General features: G+C 40.9%; 1 protein-coding gene across 1 annotated transcript in view; it reads left to right on the plus strand.

The window, feature by feature from the left end:
• The window catches only part of RFTN1 (raftlin, lipid raft linker 1), a 176,298-nt gene that overhangs the window by 58,932 nt on the left and 95,540 nt on the right, over positions 1-21,826 (plus strand). The window contains exon 3 of the mRNA XM_006083664.3: positions 10,950-11,136. Coding sequence (XP_006083726.1) covers positions 10,950-11,136 — 187 coding nt within the window. The remainder of the gene's footprint in view (positions 1-10,949; positions 11,137-21,826) is intronic.

The following is a 21,826-nucleotide window of genomic DNA, read 5'->3' on the forward strand; positions in this document are numbered from 1 at the left end:
TAAATTTTTCTAATTAGCCACATTAAAAAATCTAAATAGATAAATTAATGTTTATTCATTTAACCCGGTATAGTCAAAATATTATTTTAACATATAATCATTAAAAAATTATTATTGAGATAGTTTACATTCTTTTTCTCCATACAAAGTCCTCGAAATCTTGTGTGTATTTCACACTCTCAGCATATCTCAAGTCACACTAGCCACATTTCAAGTGAAAAAGAGGAAAGAAACAAGGGAGGGAAGAAGGAAGGGGATGTTAGAGAAAACCTAAATATGCCTTATACACAACTGGATGCCTATCAGGTCCTCATGGGCAATCTCAAGGTAAACTTCCTGGTGGTTCATTTCAATAGATTTTCACTGGCCAAGTCCAGAAAGTCCTTCCTTCTATCTGGTGAAAAACCACCTTTTTCCTTCTTGTACCAACTGTCTTTGATAGATGACATTTTTCTGAGTGTAAATACAAATTATTTTTTAACCACATTTCTTCTCTGTTATTCTAAACTTTAATCCCTTGGCCATTTGCTCTCACTTAGTTTTTCTACTCGATCCCATTCTCCAGCTTTTCTCCCCTTCCACTAGAATACCTGACTGAGGTGGCAGCTGGCAGGGACATACCTGCAGGCATAGATCCCGAAAACCACTAGGAATGCCCTTTTCCTTACAGTGGGAACCAAAATGCCTCTTAAAGTTGGCCTCCCAAGGCATCATAGACGTCCCCCCCGCTTCCCCACCCCCACCCCCACCCCCGCCCAATCTCTTAGATGAGCAAAAAATAAACCGGAGAGTGCTGATGACAATTTTGCATGCAAATTGGTTAGTGGAGCCGGAGCTGCTCAACTTGTACGGTATGATTTTCTATTTCCATGCACCCATTTGGGAGTTTGCGCAGGAACGCAGTAATTGTTCATGCAAAGCTGGGAATGCAGGTGCAGAAGCCTTTTTTAAGTTAGAGCATGAGAACTGTCTGGCCCTGTTCTCCTCCGAGTTCTGTTGAACCTTTGGTGATGTCACACACATAGGAATATTATTTCTTTAAATGCGTTTACAACATGTGGAACTTTTTGTAAGGCTTGTGCATGGTTTACTAGTATGTGGCTGTGCCACGGAAGGCCGGTGTGTCTCTGCTGCAGCATGGGAAAGGAGAAGCCACTGTTGGGAACGGGCTGGTGTGTCTCGGATAGTGCCCTTGAACCAACCAGTGGGTAGAAGTTGTGCTGAGCCCCAAGAGAGTGGAATTTATTCTGTCACATGCTCTTGAAACTCGTCTTGCACATAGTGAATTGTATGCCTTCCAACAATCTCCACGGGCCATTAGTGTCTATTATTCTAAAATTTTAAAACCTTCTCCTAAATAAAGGCCTTATTGCTATACCAATGTGAAACTCTGTTACAGAGTTGAGACACAGATGATGATCGCTCAGGATAAAGAGAAATAGTAATATTCCCTTGTGTCCTATGTAAATGCCAAACGGAAGTGTGCTCATGCTCTTGGGGCATCATACTTTTTTTCTGGGAAATGGCTTTTTTTCTATTTTATGCTGTTTGGGGTTTTAGATTGCCATTCACTTTTTTAACAATTGATTTTTAAAGAGAGAGAGAAAAGAAGGGAGGGGAGGAGGGAGGGAGAGAGAGAAATATTGATTTGTTGTTCTGCTTACTTATGGTTTATTGGTTGGTTCTTATATATGTGCCTTGACTAGGGATCGAACCACCAACCTTGGCACATTGGGACACCACTCTAGCCAACTGAGCTACCCGGCCAGGGCCTCCCAGTCACTTCTTGTATGCCACCACACTCTGTCCTGTCATTTGGCCATCTCTGCAAAGTGAAATTTTTACATCTTCCTTTACTTTCGTTGTCTTATCAACCTTGGATATTTTTTCCAGTGTCAGGTTTTCTCATTTGTGAATTATGATGCCTCTTAGCAGCGAAAGGGAGGGGAGGTGCCCTTTCTTCTTGGGCAGTGGAGGTGAGAGGTTGAGTGGGACAGGCAGCTGGCACTGTTGGTTAAAAGGTTTCCTGGAGCTGGATGGTCGTGGTGGTTGCACCACAGTGAGAATGTACTTGGTGCCATTGAATTGTACACTGAGAAATGGTTAACATGGCCCCTTTTATGTCATGTGTATTTTACTGCCATTATAAAAGAAAGGTTTCCAAGCTCCCTCTGAGTTTTACCCTGGCTGATAGTTTTCTAGGGCTCGTTACTGTTCTTTCCTCTTGTTCTCCTGGCTGATCTACTTTGGGGCCCAGACTCTGTGGCGACCTTGAGGTTAACTATCCCCCAGAGGAGCTGTGGGTGGCAGTTAGCACTGGTTTTCTTTGATGTGCTGGTGCCATCATGATCTGGGCCGTGGCCATATTGGTGGAGAATTTCTTCCTTTAACCATGATTGTTATGAGCCTTCTCCAGGCCCTCTGGGTTGGCCCGCTTATTGGTGAATCAACCCAGCATGGCCTCTGGCCTGGGGGAACTTATTTATTGGGAAAGACAGAAAAAGAAAAAGTAAATCAATAATTTGCATAATTAAAAATTGTGAAACAATTAAATTGTAGAATTAAAATTTGCTATGAAACAAAAGATTGGTAGGTAATGGTATAGAGCGATGCTGTCTAGTGGAAATATACTGTGAGCCACATACATAATTTCAAATTTTCTAGTAGCCACATTTTAAACAGGTGAAATTAATTTAAATAATATATTTTATTAATCCTAATATATCCAAAACACTGTCCTTTGCATGTGTTATCAATGTAAAAATAAACTACTTATTTAGATATTTTACATTCTTTTTTTCATGCTAAGACATTGACATCTGGCATATATTTTGCACATCCAGTCCGAACTAGCTACATTTCAAGTGCTGGATATTTTTAGTGCTGACTACTTTTATACAGAGTCTTGAGACTTTATCATAGAAATCTATATTAGGTCCCATTTACATTCTAAATAGTTTCATTTCCATGTTGTTTGTACATATTCATTAGTGGCTGGTCTTTGATGCAGTCAGTTTATTGTACTACTCTCAAAATAAAAAATGCACTACCAGAAGTGTTAGCTATCCTGCCATTATGTTCAATTAGGAAAATGGCACAAAATATTGATAAACTAGCTTCCCTTCCGACTCATGCTAAGCTCTTCTTGGATTTGGTGTGGACGACTTTGGTTAGAAATTCTGAATACTTGGTGATTTTTGTGTGTCTTTTCCATAGAAAGTACTTTTAAGTGTGTGGAATATTTTATTAATACCCTGGGTTCAGTCTCTAGCTGGTTGCTTTAATATTTGAGTAACCCACTGTGAAATTTAAGCCGCACGATGCCTGATATTTCTTGAAAAGTTTTCTTGATGAATCTTAGCCTGTGTTTTCTCTGATGAAATGGACTGGTAAGATGAGCAATCATGCCATCATTTGGGTTTGATCAATGGGGTGTAGTCAGTAGGAATTATTCCGGCACTCTCCTTACAAACACCTAGACAGTGAATTTTTGACAATACAATATTGTATGTGTGTCATTGAGTGACTAATGTATGACCCTTTGAAATGACAACCAAACCAATAACAACTTGACTCCTCCTCCCCCTCCCCTTCTCCTTCTACCTCTTTCTCTCTCTCTCTCTCTCTCTCTCTCTCTCTCTCTCTCACACACACACACACACACACACACACACACACACACACACACACTTCATGGCAGTCTGATAGTCTGATTAGTCTGATGCTTAACATTTGTGGCCCGGTGGCCTGCTTCTTAAAAACTCATATGATGAAACATCTATTGTATTGTCAGTTTCTCCCTGATTGACCTATAAGATCCAAGGTTTATGTAAGTTTAAAGTACTTTTAGTCTTACTGAGATTTCCCCTTTGAGTTTATCCATGATTTACTTAAAGTGTTAAGAATTGCATTTTATGAAATTGGATTCGTGGTTGTCAGGGCCTGGGGGAGAGGAAGTGGGGAATAACTGCTTAGTGGGTATGGGTATGGGGTTTCCTGTTGGGGTGATGACAGTGTTTTAGAACTAGTAGAGGTGATGGTTACACAACATGATGAATGTACTAAACGCCACAAAATCATTGAAATGATTAATTTTGTGTTAGGTGAATTTCACTCCAATTTAAAAAAATAAAAAAGAATAAATAGTATTATAATGGAGTGGTCTCCTGGGCCTGGATATGTGTATCCTTTATAAGTTTCAGAAACGTGAATTTATTTAATAAAAAGATGACATAAATCTGAATTTGAAAGGCCCCGAAATGAACATTTTATTCCAGAGATTCAGAAATGACACAGAAGACAAGAACTGCAGGCATTCTTTAAAAAATTGAATTCCTATTTCTTACTGATACAATGGAAAACCTCACATTGAAAAATGATTGATTTTAGTGTTTTTGCTAAAATGGATCTACTGCAAAGCCCAGGCAGATTGATGTTACAGAAATAGCAGCCAAGAAACAAAAAAAAACAAAAAAATTTTTTTTTTTTGGTTGAACAATGTCATTATCAGCTTCACCTGTGAGGGAACTTACCCGAGGGAGATCCTGTCTGCCCTCTAGATGGCTCCTTGGTATTGACAGATCCATTAGCAGTTGTAATTAGAAAAGCAAAGTTGGACTTTGAATAATTGGGCTAAAGTCACAAGTGATTGCTGGGCACAATAGCAGAAGCTGTTGTTCAGCACTCTGCTGCCGGCTGTAGTGAGTGGGTGACGTGAGCTGTCGCTGTACGCAGTGTTTCTTTCTTGTGTTGGAAGCTGGTCCTTTCCCACTAATAAAGTTTGAAGTAGCAAAGACATCTCGCTTTGGCCCTTTTGCAGATGTCTGAAGGGCTTCATTTCCAGGGAATAAATGGGGCTGCGGAATGTTTTTGCTAAACAAACCATTGTCATAGCAAAAGCAAAATCCTCTTTATCCCAGGAGTGTTAAGAAATATGTTTTGTTTTTTTTACTCCTATTTTCATTCCTTTTTTTCTTCCCTCCTGGAAAAATAGTTTACTTATATAAAGTTGTTTTCTGGAAGAAAAATAGAAAGACTTATTTCAAAAAAATCTTTGGACTAATGCCACCCAAAACACCTTTCAAGCACACCCTATATATTTTGATTTTTTAAAAACCTGCTAATTGAGTAATGGAAAACAAAAGAGTTCCAAGGGATTCAAGATATAATTATGTGGGTCTAAATTCTTTGTTCATCTCTACATCTGTATAGGAAAGGGTGGAATTAGGAAATAGAGGCCGATGTCAAACACCTACAGATGTGTCCTTGAAGACTGATATAGATTGTGGTGATAGGGGAATGCATGGATCGAAAGCTCTTGAATACATGACTGATGCTCACACTGCGTCTTGGCTGTGTTAAGATCAGGGAACAGAAGGGTGTGGTTCCTCCATCCCTCCACATTGTCAAATGACTCATCCAGACTCTAAAACCTACTGGGTCTTGGCTTTGGACCACATAGGGTTGAAAATAAAATGGAAATTACTTGCCAAATTTAAAGATTAGGAGAGTTTCTATGAGGATCAAGATTTTTTACTTCCTGGAGGTAAGAATGAGAAGTTCTGGCACCACTGAGCCCATGTGTCCATTGGCAATAACCAGGCTAGAAGGACAAGATGCCGCCTTTGGTGTGGCTTTGATGTTCATTGTTCTTTATCCACCTGGTCCCTGGGAGCCCCAGTTCCTAGCTTTGAGATCTGCACAGACTCTCTCCCAGGTCATGAGATGAGATGAGGCCCTGCCCTGGCTGGTGGGAGAAGCCAGCTAGAGAACGGGATTTTGCACAGCAATGACAAAGTCCCTGTATGGAATCCAGGGGCATCCAGCCCAGACCCTGGGCTTGCAGACTGATCACTGTGAATAAAGACTGTGGAACATGACAGATTGATCTTCAAGTCCATGTTGGACCCTAAACAGTGACATCTCCTCAGACTGGGGAGTAACACTGCCAAGATGATCTCATCAGTGTTCGCTGTCAGAACATGAAGAATTAAAATTAGAAATTTTAACTTACGATGAGGTAGCTTATGTGGTTCAGTCCTGGAGTGGGGTACCAGTAAAAGCCCAGGAAGCCTACGTAACTTCAGATAAGTCAAAGCTCTTTCCTTGGAGCTCCCTGTCAGGAAGATGGGAGCCCAGAGACACTTCTCTCCCCACCCCACAGGCATCTCTTCCCTGGAACTCCCCTGGATAGCTCCCCACACATCTGGGGACAGTAAGAGCAATTTAGTGCCTTGAATTTTAAGGTTAAAATTTAAAAGGTATTATTTTACTTAGGAAGCATTTAAGTATAAAATGGTTGATTGATTAGTATTTTTAGTGCCCTGATTTGGAGTGTACAGGGTCAGGGGGGTGGGTGTGAGTGAGGGAAGGAGTAATGGCTCAGCACTATATTGTCATCTCCATCTACAGCTGACCAGCCCCCCTGGCTGGCTCCCCAGTCCACTTCCCACCACTGAAGTGTGATAGTTTGGAGTTTTATTGGTTACATACTCATCATCCTATTTGATTTTCATAACTGCTCTGTGATGGAAGGCAGGCTGATGTTATGATGTCCATTTTATATGAGGAAACTGAGTGTTCCTCATGCCCAGGGTTAATGCTAGTGAGGAATGTAGCTGATACTAAATTCCCAAGTTTTGTCAACACATCAACTATGGTTAATTTTTCTTATTACAGTGTGATGCATAAGAGGAAACAAGTAAAGCTTAATTTTATGATAACAGTAAGAATGTGGAGCATTTACAAAATACTGAGCTGGAGAGACTGGCTGAGTTTGAGGTCTCATACTGATGACTTGCAGATGCTCTTTCTATACAGTTTTGTCGAAGAAGAGGGGATCTTAGTGCTGCATGGTATTTTTAGGTTTGGTGGCTGTCATGAAATTTCCCTCCTGAAAAGTTTACACACCTGCCAAAAGTTCATTTGGTTTTTCAAATGAAACATAACATCTATGTCACACAGAGTTATGCCCTTTCAGTTGCGTTGCTTTGTAATCTCTTGAGAGCAGAGGCAAGCTGGCCCTGGTTCCCTGGGCACAACCTATGTACAGACCCACTCCTGTCATTTGCAGCGCCTGGGACAAGGCTGCAGAGGAGATGCTGGGCCCAGGCCAGCACTGGAGTGAGGCGAGTGAGGCAATGTTTTTTAATAGACGAGATCAGTAACAGTGCCGTTCTGAGTGATACTGGAGACAAAAGGAAAAATCAATAATATTGATCCCATCTTTATTACAATTTTTGATATTTTGTCCATTACAGACTTTTTGCATTCCTTTTCACTTTTTAACATATTGCATTAAATATTTATTTATCGTGGCTACTGAGTTTTTGGTGCCCCTCAATTATGCACCTATAGCAAGCGTCTCTTCACTTACCTCATGGTAGCCTCAGTCCCACCTTGGGCCTGGGGGTGCACAGATAGGGAACAGTGTCCACCCTCGCCATAGACCAGGGAAGAAGCCTGCACAGGCCCCCAAATTGCACCAGGGCTCTCAGGGCATGGAATTCCAGGGTTGTAGCTGTGTGAAGTGGGGGCGTGAGATATACAGGTGGACGCATGCCCGTGGGTCCCCAGGTTCCTTGCTCATGGAGAGGAGAGTGGTTGGAGGAGGGCCGAAGTGGAACCTCTGGAGAGTAATTCTCAGCACCAGAGTCTCTTGGAGGCCTGTGAAGATGAAGCTCGCTCAGATCCTGATACAGTAGGTCTGGAGTGGGGCCTTAGGAATGGGTCTCCATTTCTAAGGCGCAGGGGCCCCTTATTCCTGATGGGTTTCTGTGCGTGGGAATTAGGGAGCGGCTCGGCATTCTCGCCTAGATTTCCTTTTAGGTTTTTATCCAGCAGCATAGGCAGAATGTACCCTCCAGGGGAAAGAGTGCAGACTTTTCTGCTTTCCTGGCCAGTCTTATCTTTGTCACTGTTATTGATGGAGGTCTCTCCAGGATGCATGAGGGTGAATCATTGCTATAGATTTTATTTTCCCGTAAATTTCTTGCATGATGTATGGAAATGAGAGCTAGAGTATCTAATGGGAAGTAGCATTCCTAAGTACCTCTAGATTTTGTTTTTAAGTGTGTGTTTTAAAATGACATTATTTTAAACGTACATTTAAAAACGTTTAAATAATACTGTTTTTACCTATAAAGGAGAAGATTAAAATGTCTCATAAACCCTCCTCCCAAATGATCCCTGTTGATGATAATAGAATTAAAAGTTCAAAATAATGTAAAAGCCACCTTTCCATCCTCCTCTCTCTATTCCACTCCCTCTCTCTAATATTGATGTTTTGTTTTTTGTGTGTGTGTTTTTTCAGAAAAAAATGTATTCATGTCCTTCCTAATATTTTTATACAGGAATATCATATGGCAATATTGTCAGATATTTTGCCTCCTAAGTTAGTAGTGTATCTTGGACTTGTTTCCATCGGCAAATAACAGATTTACCTTAATCTTAAGTGGGTCATAGGATTCATCATTGGGATGTCCCAGTATTTACCTCGCCCTCCAATAAAGAACTCTTTGGTTCCAGGCTTTTGCTATGTGAACAACCCCGTAGTGAAGATTTTTGTCAGTATATGTGTCTTTGAAAACATGTTATGAGTCCAGCCATAGTTGTAATTCCTAGTAGTGGGGTTGTTGGACAAAGGGTGTGTGCACTTTTAGGTTTGAAGGCATTGCCTTCCAGAAGGGTTCACCCCTATCAACAGTGATGGGCATACCTGTTTGCCCAATGTTCTTGCCCACATGGGTATCATACAAGTAAAAAGAAAAACATTATATTATTCTAATAGCAATGCAATATAAAATAAGTAGGAATAAACTTGATAATTGTTCAATATCTAGGTGAAGAAAGCTTTAATGTGCACATAAGGGACCAAAAAAAAAAGCCTTGAATAAACAAAAATTATGCCATGTTCTTGGATGGGTACTTGTAGCCTGATGAAAATATTCATTCTCCTTTAGCTAAGCTATAATTTGAACTTGATCCAATAAAAATATCAACAGGATTTTTTTGAGGGAGAATTTGATTAGCTGGTTTTAAGACCAATTGAAAAAAAATACGTAAGAATAGATAGGAATATTCAGATAATGAACAGGAAGATAGGAAAATTCAGGAAATAGCCTGAGCAGATATTAAAACTAATATGAAACGAAAATTATTAAAATGGGTTAATGAATCACAGTCATAAACTTAAATATATTCAGGAATATAATATATGATAAAGGTGGCATCTCAAATCAATGAGGAAAAATGTGTAAACCTTGGGGGGGGAATGTTTAATTCATATTGCATACATTCCAAATGGATCAAAAATGTACATGCAAAAATGTGAAATATGTACTGTAAGATATCACAGGAGAATTATTTTATAATTCCAGATCTCTCTGCTATAACGTAAAACTCAGAAGTGGTTGAAGACAAGATTGATAAATTCAACTTCATAAGAAAAATTCATGACAAAACCCCAGCTTATATGCAAAGTTAAAGACAACAAATTGGGGAAAGATATTTGTAATGGGTATCACAACTGAGGACTATATTTCCTAATATATAAAGAGTTTCTACAAACCATTAGAAAAAAAGGGGGGCTATAACTCAATAGAAGATTGGGTAAAGATAAGAACTGTTCACAGAAAAGGCAAGAAAGATAGTATTTAATCATGAAATGTTTAATTAAAAAATACAAATTGCATAATAAGAGGAATATAAATGAACACCTCACTATGAGATTAGCCAGTGATTGTATAGCACTGATGAGAGGTAAATCTGTGCTACTCTGTGGAGGAAATCTGGCAATAACTGAAGATATTACAATGCATTTATCTTTAGCTCAGCAATTCCACACCTAGGAATTTACTTTTATATGTACTATATGAGCTATATTTTTCATTGCAGCATTACTTATAAAAACAACAGTTTGAATAATCTCTGGTCCATCACACTATGGTACCCTGTGCACCTTTAAAAAGAATGAGGAAAAATTCTCTCTACTACTGTTGAATGGATTCTAAGAAAAGTGTACTGATAACTGATTAAAAAATGATTAAAAGTGAGGTGCATTGTTATACTACCATTTGTGTAAAAAGGGAGGGCGATATATAGACATATTTACTTGTATGAATTCGGTGATCGTTAAGGTGTATATAAAAATGGATAATACATATGTAATACCTTAATAAAGAAATTTAAAAAAATTAAAAAAAGGATAATATTGCTTGCCTGTAGGGAAAAAGCCTGAGAGGCAGAGGACAGGGCTGGGATGTAGTTTTCACTGCATATATGCTTGTACCTTTTGAATTTTGAATCTTGTCCTTAAAATTTTTTTATCTAAATTTTAAAAAGTGAAAATATTTGTTTTGACATGCATAGTTCTAATGTTTAGTTAATTTGGGTGTCTGCAAATAGTGATTGGCTTTTTATTTTTTTTAAGCAATTGCCTATTCATATACTTTGCCCATTTCTCTTCTTTTTTTTTTTTTTTTTTTGAGAGGGGAGTGGTTTCTTTGCACATCAAGGGAATCACCTCGTTGTCTTAAATATCACAGAAATTTTCTTCCAGTTTATCTTTTGAATTGTTTATGCTGCTGTTTGCCACCTGGCAATTTCATATTTGCATGCAGCTGTCACCTCCACCTCCTCCTCCTCCTTCTCCTTCTGCCCTTTCTTTTTTATTTTTTGAGAGTGTGGAAATGACATTTTCAAGGTAATCTCTGACAAAAATTGACTTTAGATTTAAAACATCCAATTACCAATGTTTCTGGATGAGCTGGAAAATAGTCTGCTGCGTATAAGTCCTCTTTGAAGACAGTAGTTAAGACACGAAAAAACTCATTTTTTAACAAGAGGTGACCTACAGGCCCCAGGAAAGGGCAAAGGGAGAGGGACTTGGATGGGGCCAGGCAGGGGGTTTTGGTGGGTCTCTGATGAGCCTTTCCTCTCTCCACTCCCAGCCGAGCTCCCGCGGTCCTCAGCAGTGAGGCTGGCCTCCCTGCGAGACCTGCCCGCCCAGCTCCTGGAGCTGTACCAGCAGGGCTTCTTGCTGGTGGCCCTGCATCCTTTCGTGCAACCAACCCACAAGCAGGAGAAGACACCCCTGGAGCACATCTTCAGGGCCATCCTGATCAAGAAAACCGACAGGTAAGGCCTCCAAGGTTGGATGGGGAACATCATGAGGTGGCTAATGTGTGTTGACAGGGCCTCTGCCCTCTGACAGGTAAGGCAAAACATTGACAACCAGAGAAAATTTCCTAGTGTCCTGCGACTGTCCATGCCTGACTGCTTACATAGAGGGTTCCATTTTACACCTTTTCCCTCCTTTAATTTATTGGATTAAACTCAGCTAGAAAAAAAGCATCTCCTGCAAAGAGGAGTACTTCCAGAACAGTTAAAGTACAGCCAGTTAAAGTATAATGCTATAATCCAGCGGTTCTCAACCTTTGGGTCGTGACCCCTTTGGGGGTCGAACGACCCTTTCACAGGAGTCACCTAAGACCATCGGAAAACACATATATAATTACATATTGTTTTTGTGATTAATCACTATGCTTTAATTATGTTCAATTTGTAACAATGAAAATACATCCTGCATATCAGATATTTACATTATAATTCATAACAGTAGCAAAATTACAGTTATGAAGTAGCAACGAAAATAATTTTATGGTTGGGGGTCACCACAACATGAGGAACTGTATTAAAGGGTCGCGGCATTAGGAAGGTTGAGAACCACTGCTATAATCTGAAAAGCATGGCTAGGAAAACACACTCATTGTTTTCGGCTACATACAAACTTAATGGTTTTTCCCCAAACCCTAGACCAGTGGTCGGCAAACTCATTAGTCAACAGAGCCAAATATCAACAGTACAGCGATTGAAGTTTCTTTTGAGAGCCAAATTTTTTAAACTTAAACTATATAGGTAGGTTCATTGTTATTAACTTAATTAGGGTACTCCTAAGGCTTAGGAAGAGCCACACTCAAGGGGCCAAAGAGCCGCATGTGGCTCGAGAGCCGCAGTTTGCCGACCACTGCTCTAGACATACTTGACCATTTTGAGCCCACCATAAATTCTGTCAATTTCTTAGGAGGAAAAACAAAACCCATCTGAATCTATTGCTGTAATTGATTTGGCTTTGATTTTGGTTTTCAAGGCTTTGAGGATGTTTCTCAGGATGGCTGGACCTGTTGAATGCTTCCTCTTATATTTTTATTGGGTCTAATTAGAAAAAGAGAGATGGAGATTGGTTTCTCAAAAGGAACCATAAATATTAATTTTAAATATATTTTTTTAAAACAAGGTGGGATAGAAAACACAGTATGTTTTTGCTGCTTTTGTAAAAAAAACAAAATTGAAATAAAGTCTGGCAGAGGGAAATGGATCTGTCCTTTGGCCATCTGTCATGGAATGACAACATGGACCATAGTTTAAAAGGAGGGAGAGTGCAGAGTAACTACTTCCTTTTTCTCTCTTTTCATAAGTTGGTTTGCCAGGTGGATAAACGTTGGGCTGGTGAGCTCAGGAGGACAGCCAGAGCGGGAGGCTGTGTGGCTAAGATGTGCTCCTCTTTGCTGCCAAGCGGAGTTCATTTCTTCACAGCTGATCAGGAGGGTTCTTAGTCTGAGCCAATGTGCATTAGAATTTGAAGTGAAAGATGACATACGCCTTTGCTAATGTCCAGAATTACCATGGTATTTGTAGAGTGAAACTTGTTTTTAACATCTGCCTTTTTGGCATATTTGTTTCTTTATGTTGATTGGCTGTGGATCAATATCTAGGTCAATCGCAAGAGGAAATGGTTCTGGGAGCCATGGTGGTTTCAGGTTCCACAAGAGACATGCACGATGACACTTATTGAGCATCTGCTGTGTGCCAGGCTTTTTGAGTGTCATTTCATCCTCATAATCAGCCTATGAAGTTAGATACTATTTTTATTTCCATTTTAAAGGTGAGGAAGCTAAGACCCAAACGTTGAGATATTTGTCAAGGTACCTAATGAGCTTACTTTCTAGAAGAGGAAAATGGGTCAAGCTATTAAGAAGAATGAAACACTAGTGTGCAGGAGGGTTTTCAAAAAAGAGAAGATGCATTCTCTGTGGGTTTGAGTTCACTCTAGTCCAGAGTGTCTAGCTACCCACCAGGATGACTATAATGAACATTCTAGACACAAGAAATTCCTTGTACAACTTTGTGCTGGGTCTTCTTTGAAACTGCCCCCCGCTTTGTTTTTGTTTTAAAGAAATTGCAAAAGCTTGGTAATTTTCCAAGTACGGTAATGAAAATGGCAATTTACCATTCTTACGGCAAAATGACCAAGAGAATTTGCCCACTTCCATTCCCTGTCAGTATTGTGTGGGAAGAGTGGGAAAGCAAGCATTTCATTATACAGTATAATTTTAAAGTACAGGCACTTTCTCTCCTCACAAATGCAATAACTATGTTTTTGCATCATGAGAAAAATACCCCACACTATTAAACTTAAACAATCAAAAAGTCCCACAACAGAACCTTTTCTTCAGGGAGTTTAGTAGAAACAAAACAAAATAAATCTTATGTGATTAATTTTTAATACAGACAGTTAAGATGATATTTTTCACGAAGTCTGCCAAAGTTCTGACAGCTGTAGATGCTGTTAAATGAAATGATTTCACTCTCCAAGAGGAAGTAAATGCCTGGTTAATGTGTTGTAAGTAGACCGCATTGAAAGAGGTGTAGATAAACTTTCTAGATTACTGTCAGTCCAGATCAAGTTCATTAGCGAGAATCACCATGGGATGACTACTCGAAACTTGGATATCAACTTTAATGTGTTTGAAAGGTGAACATAAAGTTTTTGGCAAATAACTAGGTTTTAGGGTCTACAGCAAGACCAGGAAAAAAAACAAAACCATGCAAGCTTACATTCATTCATTCACACTTACTGAGCTTGTATTCTTTGTAAGGGGCATGCTAGGAGCTCTACGTCATGGGACGCCGGCAGGCACAGGTTCAAGGTTCACCTGCGTATGGAGCCTGCCTTCCAGGCATCTACAGTTTAACTGAGAAAATAAGGCATCATACCGTGGGAGTCTGGGAAAAGGAGAAGTCACCTCCTGCTGGAAAGGAAACTAAGGAAATGTCTCTGGACGAAGTAGCTTTTCATTTGGACCTGGTTTCTTTCGGGCAAACAGGAATAATGCCCATGTGGAGGGAGGATTTTATTTGTCTTATAATGAAATGTTTTCTAGTGGAGTTTGGGTAATTTGAGAGCATCATTGACAGTCTAACTGGATTATTAATGAGTCATTCCCAAAGCTCGGTACAATAACATTTCCCTGAGCCCTCTATCATTTTGACAAATTTCACTTAAATCTATGAAAAATTGTCTGATCCTTTCTTTTGAAAATTCTTACAAATGCCATTTCATTTTAGGATGGCAGGCCAAATCACACATCTAGTTATAAATTGTTCTTAATCCTAAGTGTGTTGAATTTAAAGTCAGTTACTTTGAAAACTGATTTCAAGAATGAATAGCCAAATGAGACACTTAGAATAAGTAGAGAGTTTGTACTTCCTTCTCTCTACTCTTTCTTTGGGACACAGAGTGATTTTTAACAGACAATATTATTGCATTTGCTCTGAATTCTAAATACAGTTAAGTTGTCCTTCAATTTTTTTTTTCCGGGCAGTTTTCCTTAGAATAAGTTGCCAAAGATCTCAAAACATGATGGCTAAGAGAAGTCGGTTATTAAAATGTCACTGCTGATGTTTCATGAGTGTGGGTTTAATTCTAGGTCACTGATGGTTGTAGACATAAGTACAAAAATGCTTTGTGCCGATTAATTTTTCAGCTGTTGAATTGTCATTGTTCACACATCGAGCTAGTACAAGGTGTCAGTGATGTGTTTTTCATCACGAATGGGTTGAAGTCATTAGAGTCCAGGTCCCCTGGAATAATACCTTATATGGTACAGAGGACCAGGACATTTGTCAGCTCTGTCGACATTTTGGCCTGGGGTCGGGGGGTGGGACACACAGCGGAACTGCAGCTAATGGAGAGGGTGAAGCCCTGTTGGGAGGCGGGAAAATGCATACAATCGAAGATGCCCTTGAAAATTTCTTTAATTGCCCATGAAATGTAATACCGTAGCATCTCTCTACCTGACCGATGCGTGTTTTCCTTCAGGACTAGACCAGATTGGTGTGTCCAACAATAAGCCCCGAGGGAAGTAAGTTGGTTGGGGTTTGTAGAGAGTGTTCCTTAGAATCACACCTGGGGGGCTGAGATGCTTGCACCCAGGGAGGTGTGTGTGGAAACTGAGACTGAGGAGACATCATCTCCACGCCTCCTGTCTCACATCCATTCTGGGACACATCTGCTGGCTGAGTAGAATAACTGGCACCGTTTTAAGTGGTAAATGTTCCTCCCGTTCAGTTAGATTTTTTCTAAGATAAACATGTGTGATGTAGCTTCACTAGGCAAAGATGATTCTAAAGAGCTCCCAGCTCTCAAGAAACTTATCTACTAGGGGAATGTAAAGTCTATATGCAAATTATGTGGGTCTCTGTTTTCTCTCATTTGGAATTTGCTCAAGGAGGGAGGAGGCGCCTCAGTTCCATCTGCTCTGGACTGGAGGGATGGGTAGATTTGAACAGAGCACAAGTGGTGAGACACTGGCCCTCGGGACGCTGGCCTAGGGGAGTCAGGAGCCTGGGAAAGTTGGCCATGGATGATGTGGGGCGACCGGAGCACGAGGTCTAGAGGGAAATGGGGAGAAGCATGGGGCCTGGATCCAGGAGTCCTCTGACAGGCGAGCTGAGGAGTTTGAACTCTATCCTAAAGGCACTGGGGAACCAGTGCAATATTTTTGTTTTGTTTTGTTTTGTTTTGTTTTGTTTTGGAGGAGCAACCATTAGAGGTGCTGAGTTTTCAAACGCTTAAGAGGGGAAGAAATGCAAGTTGAGAAAACATGGCGATAGTTATGGTGAGAGATGACCAGTAATTAGAGTAGGTTGTAGTAGAAAGCCAAGGAAGACAGATGTGAGATATGTCATAAGAGAAAATACTGGATTTAATGTTTAGCTGGAAAGGGACAGCATGGAGGAAGAAGACAAATCAAAATATGAGTCAGCTTTTGACTCCAAAAAACTGGGAGGATTAACTGGAAAGGGGCAGTGATGGGGAAGGGGATGTGTCTGATGGGTTTTCCCAAAGTTGGACCCTGATAGAATCCTTAAGGAAGTTCTCCCAAGAGGAATCAGTTAGGAGGGGAGACGTAGAATAGGGAAGGGGAGGAAGCCATCAGGGTGCAACGCCTCAGCCTGATACAGCGGGAAGTGGTGAATCTACCTTGAGGCTGGGCAACTGGCCTCCACCCTCCTGCACCTGAGAGCCACTTGCCATGAGCTGCTCCAGACACGTCCAGGTCTAGGGCACATCCAGGTGAAGCAATTCCAATAGCCAAAGAAGACTTCAAGTCATGCAGAAGCTGAGGGACACACAGAGCCGGGAAGGATGCTCGGAGGGGACCTGGGTGGAACACAGATAGCATCTACCACAGGAGAAGGGGAACAGTATTAGTTTGGTTGTATCATGTTTGTGGTAGTTGCTGGTGGCAGGATGTCCACTGGGAGGTGTTCACAGGGCAGTTAGGAGCCAGGAGAGAAGTCTGAGCTGTGTGAGGCCATGGCAAGCCCAGGAGGACCGGCCCACCTCGGTGTTGCTTACTGAGCCCGGGTTTGCTATGCTAGATGCCTCTGGTGGTCTCAGAGATGCAGTGGCTTGCCGAGAGCAGTGCTAATCAAGTGAGTTGCTCTGTCCCACATTGACCATCTGCTTGGAGTCTGAGAAGTCTTTCCTCTCGGACCGTGTCAGCAAGCCGAATGAGTCAGCTCGGGCCACCCAGTGTCAAGCGATGCAGAGAAAGGCAGTTTGGTTGGCTTTTGGCTTTTATTTCCAGGAAAGCAAATCCCAGAGAGTGCTCAGCTTTACCGTTGGTCCCCCTCTCGAGGTCGGGAATCTGAACGCTTGAACACTGCCTTCATCAGAAGGCAGGGCCTGCAAGCTCAGGTGCCCCGAGGGCCAGGCGTCTCGAGGAGAGACTCTTGTGGATTGAAGAGCCAGCGCTAACTCTGCCCATTGTTGCCAAGTGTTGCCGAAACTTGAACTTTTTTCAAGAGCCAGAAATCTGGATTTTTAGGTGAAAACCTGTCTTTTTAAACCATTGCCTCACTTTTTCAAAATAACATTGTGTACCCCCGGCCCCACCCCGCTGGCTGCCATCTTGCAACCTTGAAGATTTCAGTTGCTCGTTTCCATGGAGTTGCTTCCCACTCTGAACTGCCGAATCCCCCTTCTACCCACACACTCATCCGACTTCTCAGATGCTCTTGTTATTGGTTTTTATGTGTCTACCCTCCTACCTCCCCCTTGCTAAATCTTTCATCTTTGGATTCCGTTGCTTACTTAGAGTGCCAGGTGCTGAGTAGGTGTTACTCAATAGAATTTTCCTGACTTAAGTAGAATAATACCAGGCCCTGGAATTTTACTCCATTATTCATTAGGACCATACATTCATGGCAAGATGGATCTGTTTTGGGTTTACACATTTGCCAGTACCCAAAGTGCACCTTGATAATGCATTCACACAACATGAACCCAACTAGTGGAAAACACACACACACACACACACACACACACACACACAGGATCCTTTCATTGTCCAAATAACAGTGATTTTCCACAAGGGATATTATTTTTCATTGTGGGTTTTTTTTTTTTCATTTTAAAAAACATCCAAAGGATGGCCTTCAGAGGGGTACGAATCTTTGGACCTTAAGTGGAGTACAAATGCATTACATCGCCTATGTGATAGCCCACATGATAACACGAACATTTTCTTTGGCATTTGAAAAGGGCAACACTGGGAAAGTACAAAATTATATCGGAACTAAAATGAAAATTCTCTTAAAAATTATCGTCGAGAGTGTCCTCTTTAAGTGGCCTTGTGGCTAATTTCTACCAATTACCTCGACTCTTGGGAGAATTCTAGGGCTTCTAGAAAGAGGTTTCATAATTAAACGAAATACGCAGGGGGTGGTAGCGCCTACCGGGGTGTGCCCTAGAAAATGCTCACACGCAAGGCTGGGGTTCAGCCCTGGAGCGAGCTGATTGTTGGAATCACACATGGGGAAGAAAAGTAACGCTGGGCTTGGCAGTGATTGACATGTGTGACTGTGGTGGAGAAACCGCAGCAGCTGGTGTGTTCCCAGGGAGCAGAAATCGAGGAAGGTGGATTCATAGTTCTTTTCTTAAATCAGAGCAGGGAATGTGAGGGTTTTGTTTAGCCGGGAGATTGTCATTTTGGATTCAGGTTCCCCACTCTTGGCTGGCGGCTGCCCCTCCTTGCTGGTGTGGTATCGTCCTTCCATCAGTTTTCTCAGGCTTCCCGAGGTGTTTGGAGAACTTGATTAGCTCTCTGGACTGCCATCCTGCCCCCCGCAGAGCTGTCCAGCATCACTGGACTACCTTAATGCATTCCCCCTATTTTCCCATCTCATGTGGAGTGACACCCTTTTCTGTGTTGAAGTTTCAGGATTCACTGTTAATTATTGTGTTTGCACTTTCCCATCAAATATGCCAGCGTAAAGCCACATTCTCCTGGGGGAAAGAGAGTGGTGTGTTTTTTTTCAATCCACACCCCTAAATGGCTTGCCTAGCTATTCTTTTTCTCTCTCTCCAAGGCATCCACCTTTATCCCAGTGGGAAGAGAGAGAGAGAGAGAGAGAGAGAGAGAGAGGAAGAGAGAGAGGTATTGTTGGCCTGCCCCAACCTGTCCTTGATTGTCTGTGTCTCTCCCCACGTTTGATTATTTATTTACTTATTTTGTTTCCTCAGAGAGAGAATTAGCAAACTAGTGATTTCAGGTCTTTCCCCAGAAGTGGTTTGGAATGGCAGAGAGCAGTGAGCAGGGACCCAAAACACAGAAGCACAAGCACAAAGTTTCTTTGAAATTTCCTGTTGATCTTAAAACTTATGCAAACACTACAATACTATGAAATGCCTGTATTTGTTTTATAGTAAAATAAATAAAAGCTCTCCCTGCTTCCACACATATACACGATCTTTAAATAAAATTGGACTCTCTGGGAAGATTGATTTCTGTGGCATTGCAGTTGGACTATAGGAACACTTACTGTTTTGAGGTCCATATGCACGCAGTGTAGGTAACGTAGTTGTAAATAATTTTACTAAAGTCTTAGACTTTTGTATTTACATGACTATCCCATATTAAATTTAGGAACCAAGTTGTCTTACTTTAAGTATTCCTGCCAAATTCTTTTTTGTTTTTTCTCTTCCTTGTCAATCAGAGACAACTTAGGTTATGTGTGTTTTTCAAACTGAGAAGGATGTAATGGGTTTTACCAGGTGATCGGTCCTAGAAAAGACTAATTCTAATTGAATTTTACATTTCTAGCTATGGGTGCAGCAGCAGGTGAGAAATAGCTTTGGATCCATCTCCGTCCATTATGATGGTTTCAGTGTCTTGAGATTTTGATATAATCATTATCTCTATAATCTCTCTAGCTGTTTTCTATAATTTTTAAGTGGTTGAAAGATAGAACCATGTTACAAAGAGGTGATTGCTATAAATATGATATAGGGGAGTACATCATTTCATTTGCTTCCTATTCATCCATCACGAGTTGGAACTTAAAATGGCTAGGAAGATTTTAAAAACCAAAATAGTAACTCGTATGCATACAACACCTGCTTTCTGAGGGTCTGAGAGCCCCTGGGCTTCGTTCCTTATGTGTTAAGTGTTACAATTTATTCTCACTATGTCCTACTGATGGTTGTTTTGGTTGTTAGTATTTGTTGAAAATATTATTGCGTGATCAGCAGAAGGTTAGACTTATTTTGAAAAGTACCATTATCTTTATCCCCACATCCCATTTTATATCCTAGGAAAATTAGGCTGAAGAAGCTGTGGTATTAATGACTTCTCGGTGATGAAATCTGAGGTGGTGAGTGGGTATGGGCTTAAGTCCCATCTTTCAGCTCAGCTGAGGGCCTGGAGCATATTGGGGGTTCTCAGAGAATTCCCAGAATCCTCTGGGCCTTACGGCATCCCCAGCCCCCATGGCAGCCTATGGGACCACAGGCCTGGTTATTCCCCAGCTGGTTTCAGGACATAGGGCTGCCACTGCAAAGTATTTGGGGCTTCCCCAGATGTCTCCATTCAACAGGCTGACTGGGTCTTGTCAGTTTCTGCACTAAAACGGTCCTATGCAAATGATAGTTCTAAGGTCATTCGTGCATCATTTTCCCTCTGTTCCCTAAAGACGAAATCAAAATGTATTTATCAGGTGTCTTTGTCTTGTATCTTTTAAGGCCGTAGCCTTTGTTAGAGACGATGAGATGGCATAGTCCCTACTCTAGGGAGGTTTATAACCTACCTGGCTTGTTGAAATTTTCATTCTCAAACTTCTATAGTTCAAATCCCCTAAACTCTGTGAAGCAACCTGGATCTTACTCCGAACAAAAGCACACTTTTCTTGTAAAAGTCATTAATATGTTTGCAGGCACTTCCTAATATGATTTCTCATTTATGGTAATAGTCAAAATAGCTACCATGTATTTATTGCTGTGGCTAGGGAGAGTTCTTGTTCATTGCTTCATGATATACATTAGGGTGAGAGTTAGGGTAGGATTTCTCAATGTATAGTTTTTAGCTACTGACATTTTGGGCCGGATAAGTCTTTGTGTGGGAGAGTGTGCGTTGTAGGACATTTAGCAGCATCTTGGCCTCTACCCACTAGATGCCTAGCAAACATCCCTTCTCCCCGCCTCTGCATTTTGACAATCAGAAATGTCTCCAGGCATTACCAGCTGTCCCCTGACACGCAAACTGCTCCCACTTGAGAGCCATGGGTTAGAGTTTGGACATGAGGAAGGAGTCCTAACTTTATTTTCTTCCAGATAACTGTCATTGCCAACAGCATTTATTACATTAACCTAACTGCCCCTGGATGAAATGCCACCTTTATTTTAGGTCGGATTTCTATATATACCTCATCTATTCTGGATTCTTTATTGTTCCATGATTCATTTATTGATTTTTGTGCTAATACCATGCTATGTTGATTACAATGGGTCTGCAGTGTATATTATCTAGTACGGCACTATTCTTCTTTTTCAGGATTTGGCTATTTTTGCACATTGATTTTTTTCCATATAAAGTCTAAAGTGGTTTTTCTTCAGTTACCCGTAAACCCTACTGGAGTTATAATTATACCTACATACTAATTTAAGAAGAATTTCTAAGAGCGTAGAAATTCAATATTTGTGTTTTCAAGAGTATAGAATTCAGTATTCATTGTCAGAAGTAAATTTCTGTTTTAGAGCATTGTGATCATTCTGAAAAGGCTATGTACTATCTACACCAGTTGTTACCAACGTACCTTTGCTGAAGGAGAACTGAAGTTTCTATGTATATTTATGTATATTGAAAAAGTAGAGAAATTATGCATTATTAATATTTAACATTCGTTGTGAAGGTGGTACCCCTGGCTGGCTGCAGATGTTAGAGGCTGCCCGTCTATAGGAAGCAGGGGGGGCCCTGGGGGAGGCTGGGTTCAGAGGAATACTTTCAATCCAGAACTCAATGAAGTGTGTTTGTGGATCATTTTTTTGTAGTTTTAACTGTATTAATCCCCATGCAGTATACATATGGCTTACAATTTTTCTGTAAAGTGATTGCAGATTGAAGAGAATATCAGTAATATAAATGTAAAATCCTCTCTCTCTCTCTCTCAAATAGCCACACTGACCTATCTCCAGCTGTTCATA

This window comes from Myotis lucifugus, unplaced genomic scaffold (assembly GCF_000147115.1).
Source record: "Myotis lucifugus unplaced genomic scaffold, Myoluc2.0 scaffold_8, whole genome shotgun sequence".
In the NCBI taxonomy this organism is placed as follows: Eukaryota; Metazoa; Chordata; class Mammalia; order Chiroptera; family Vespertilionidae; genus Myotis; species Myotis lucifugus.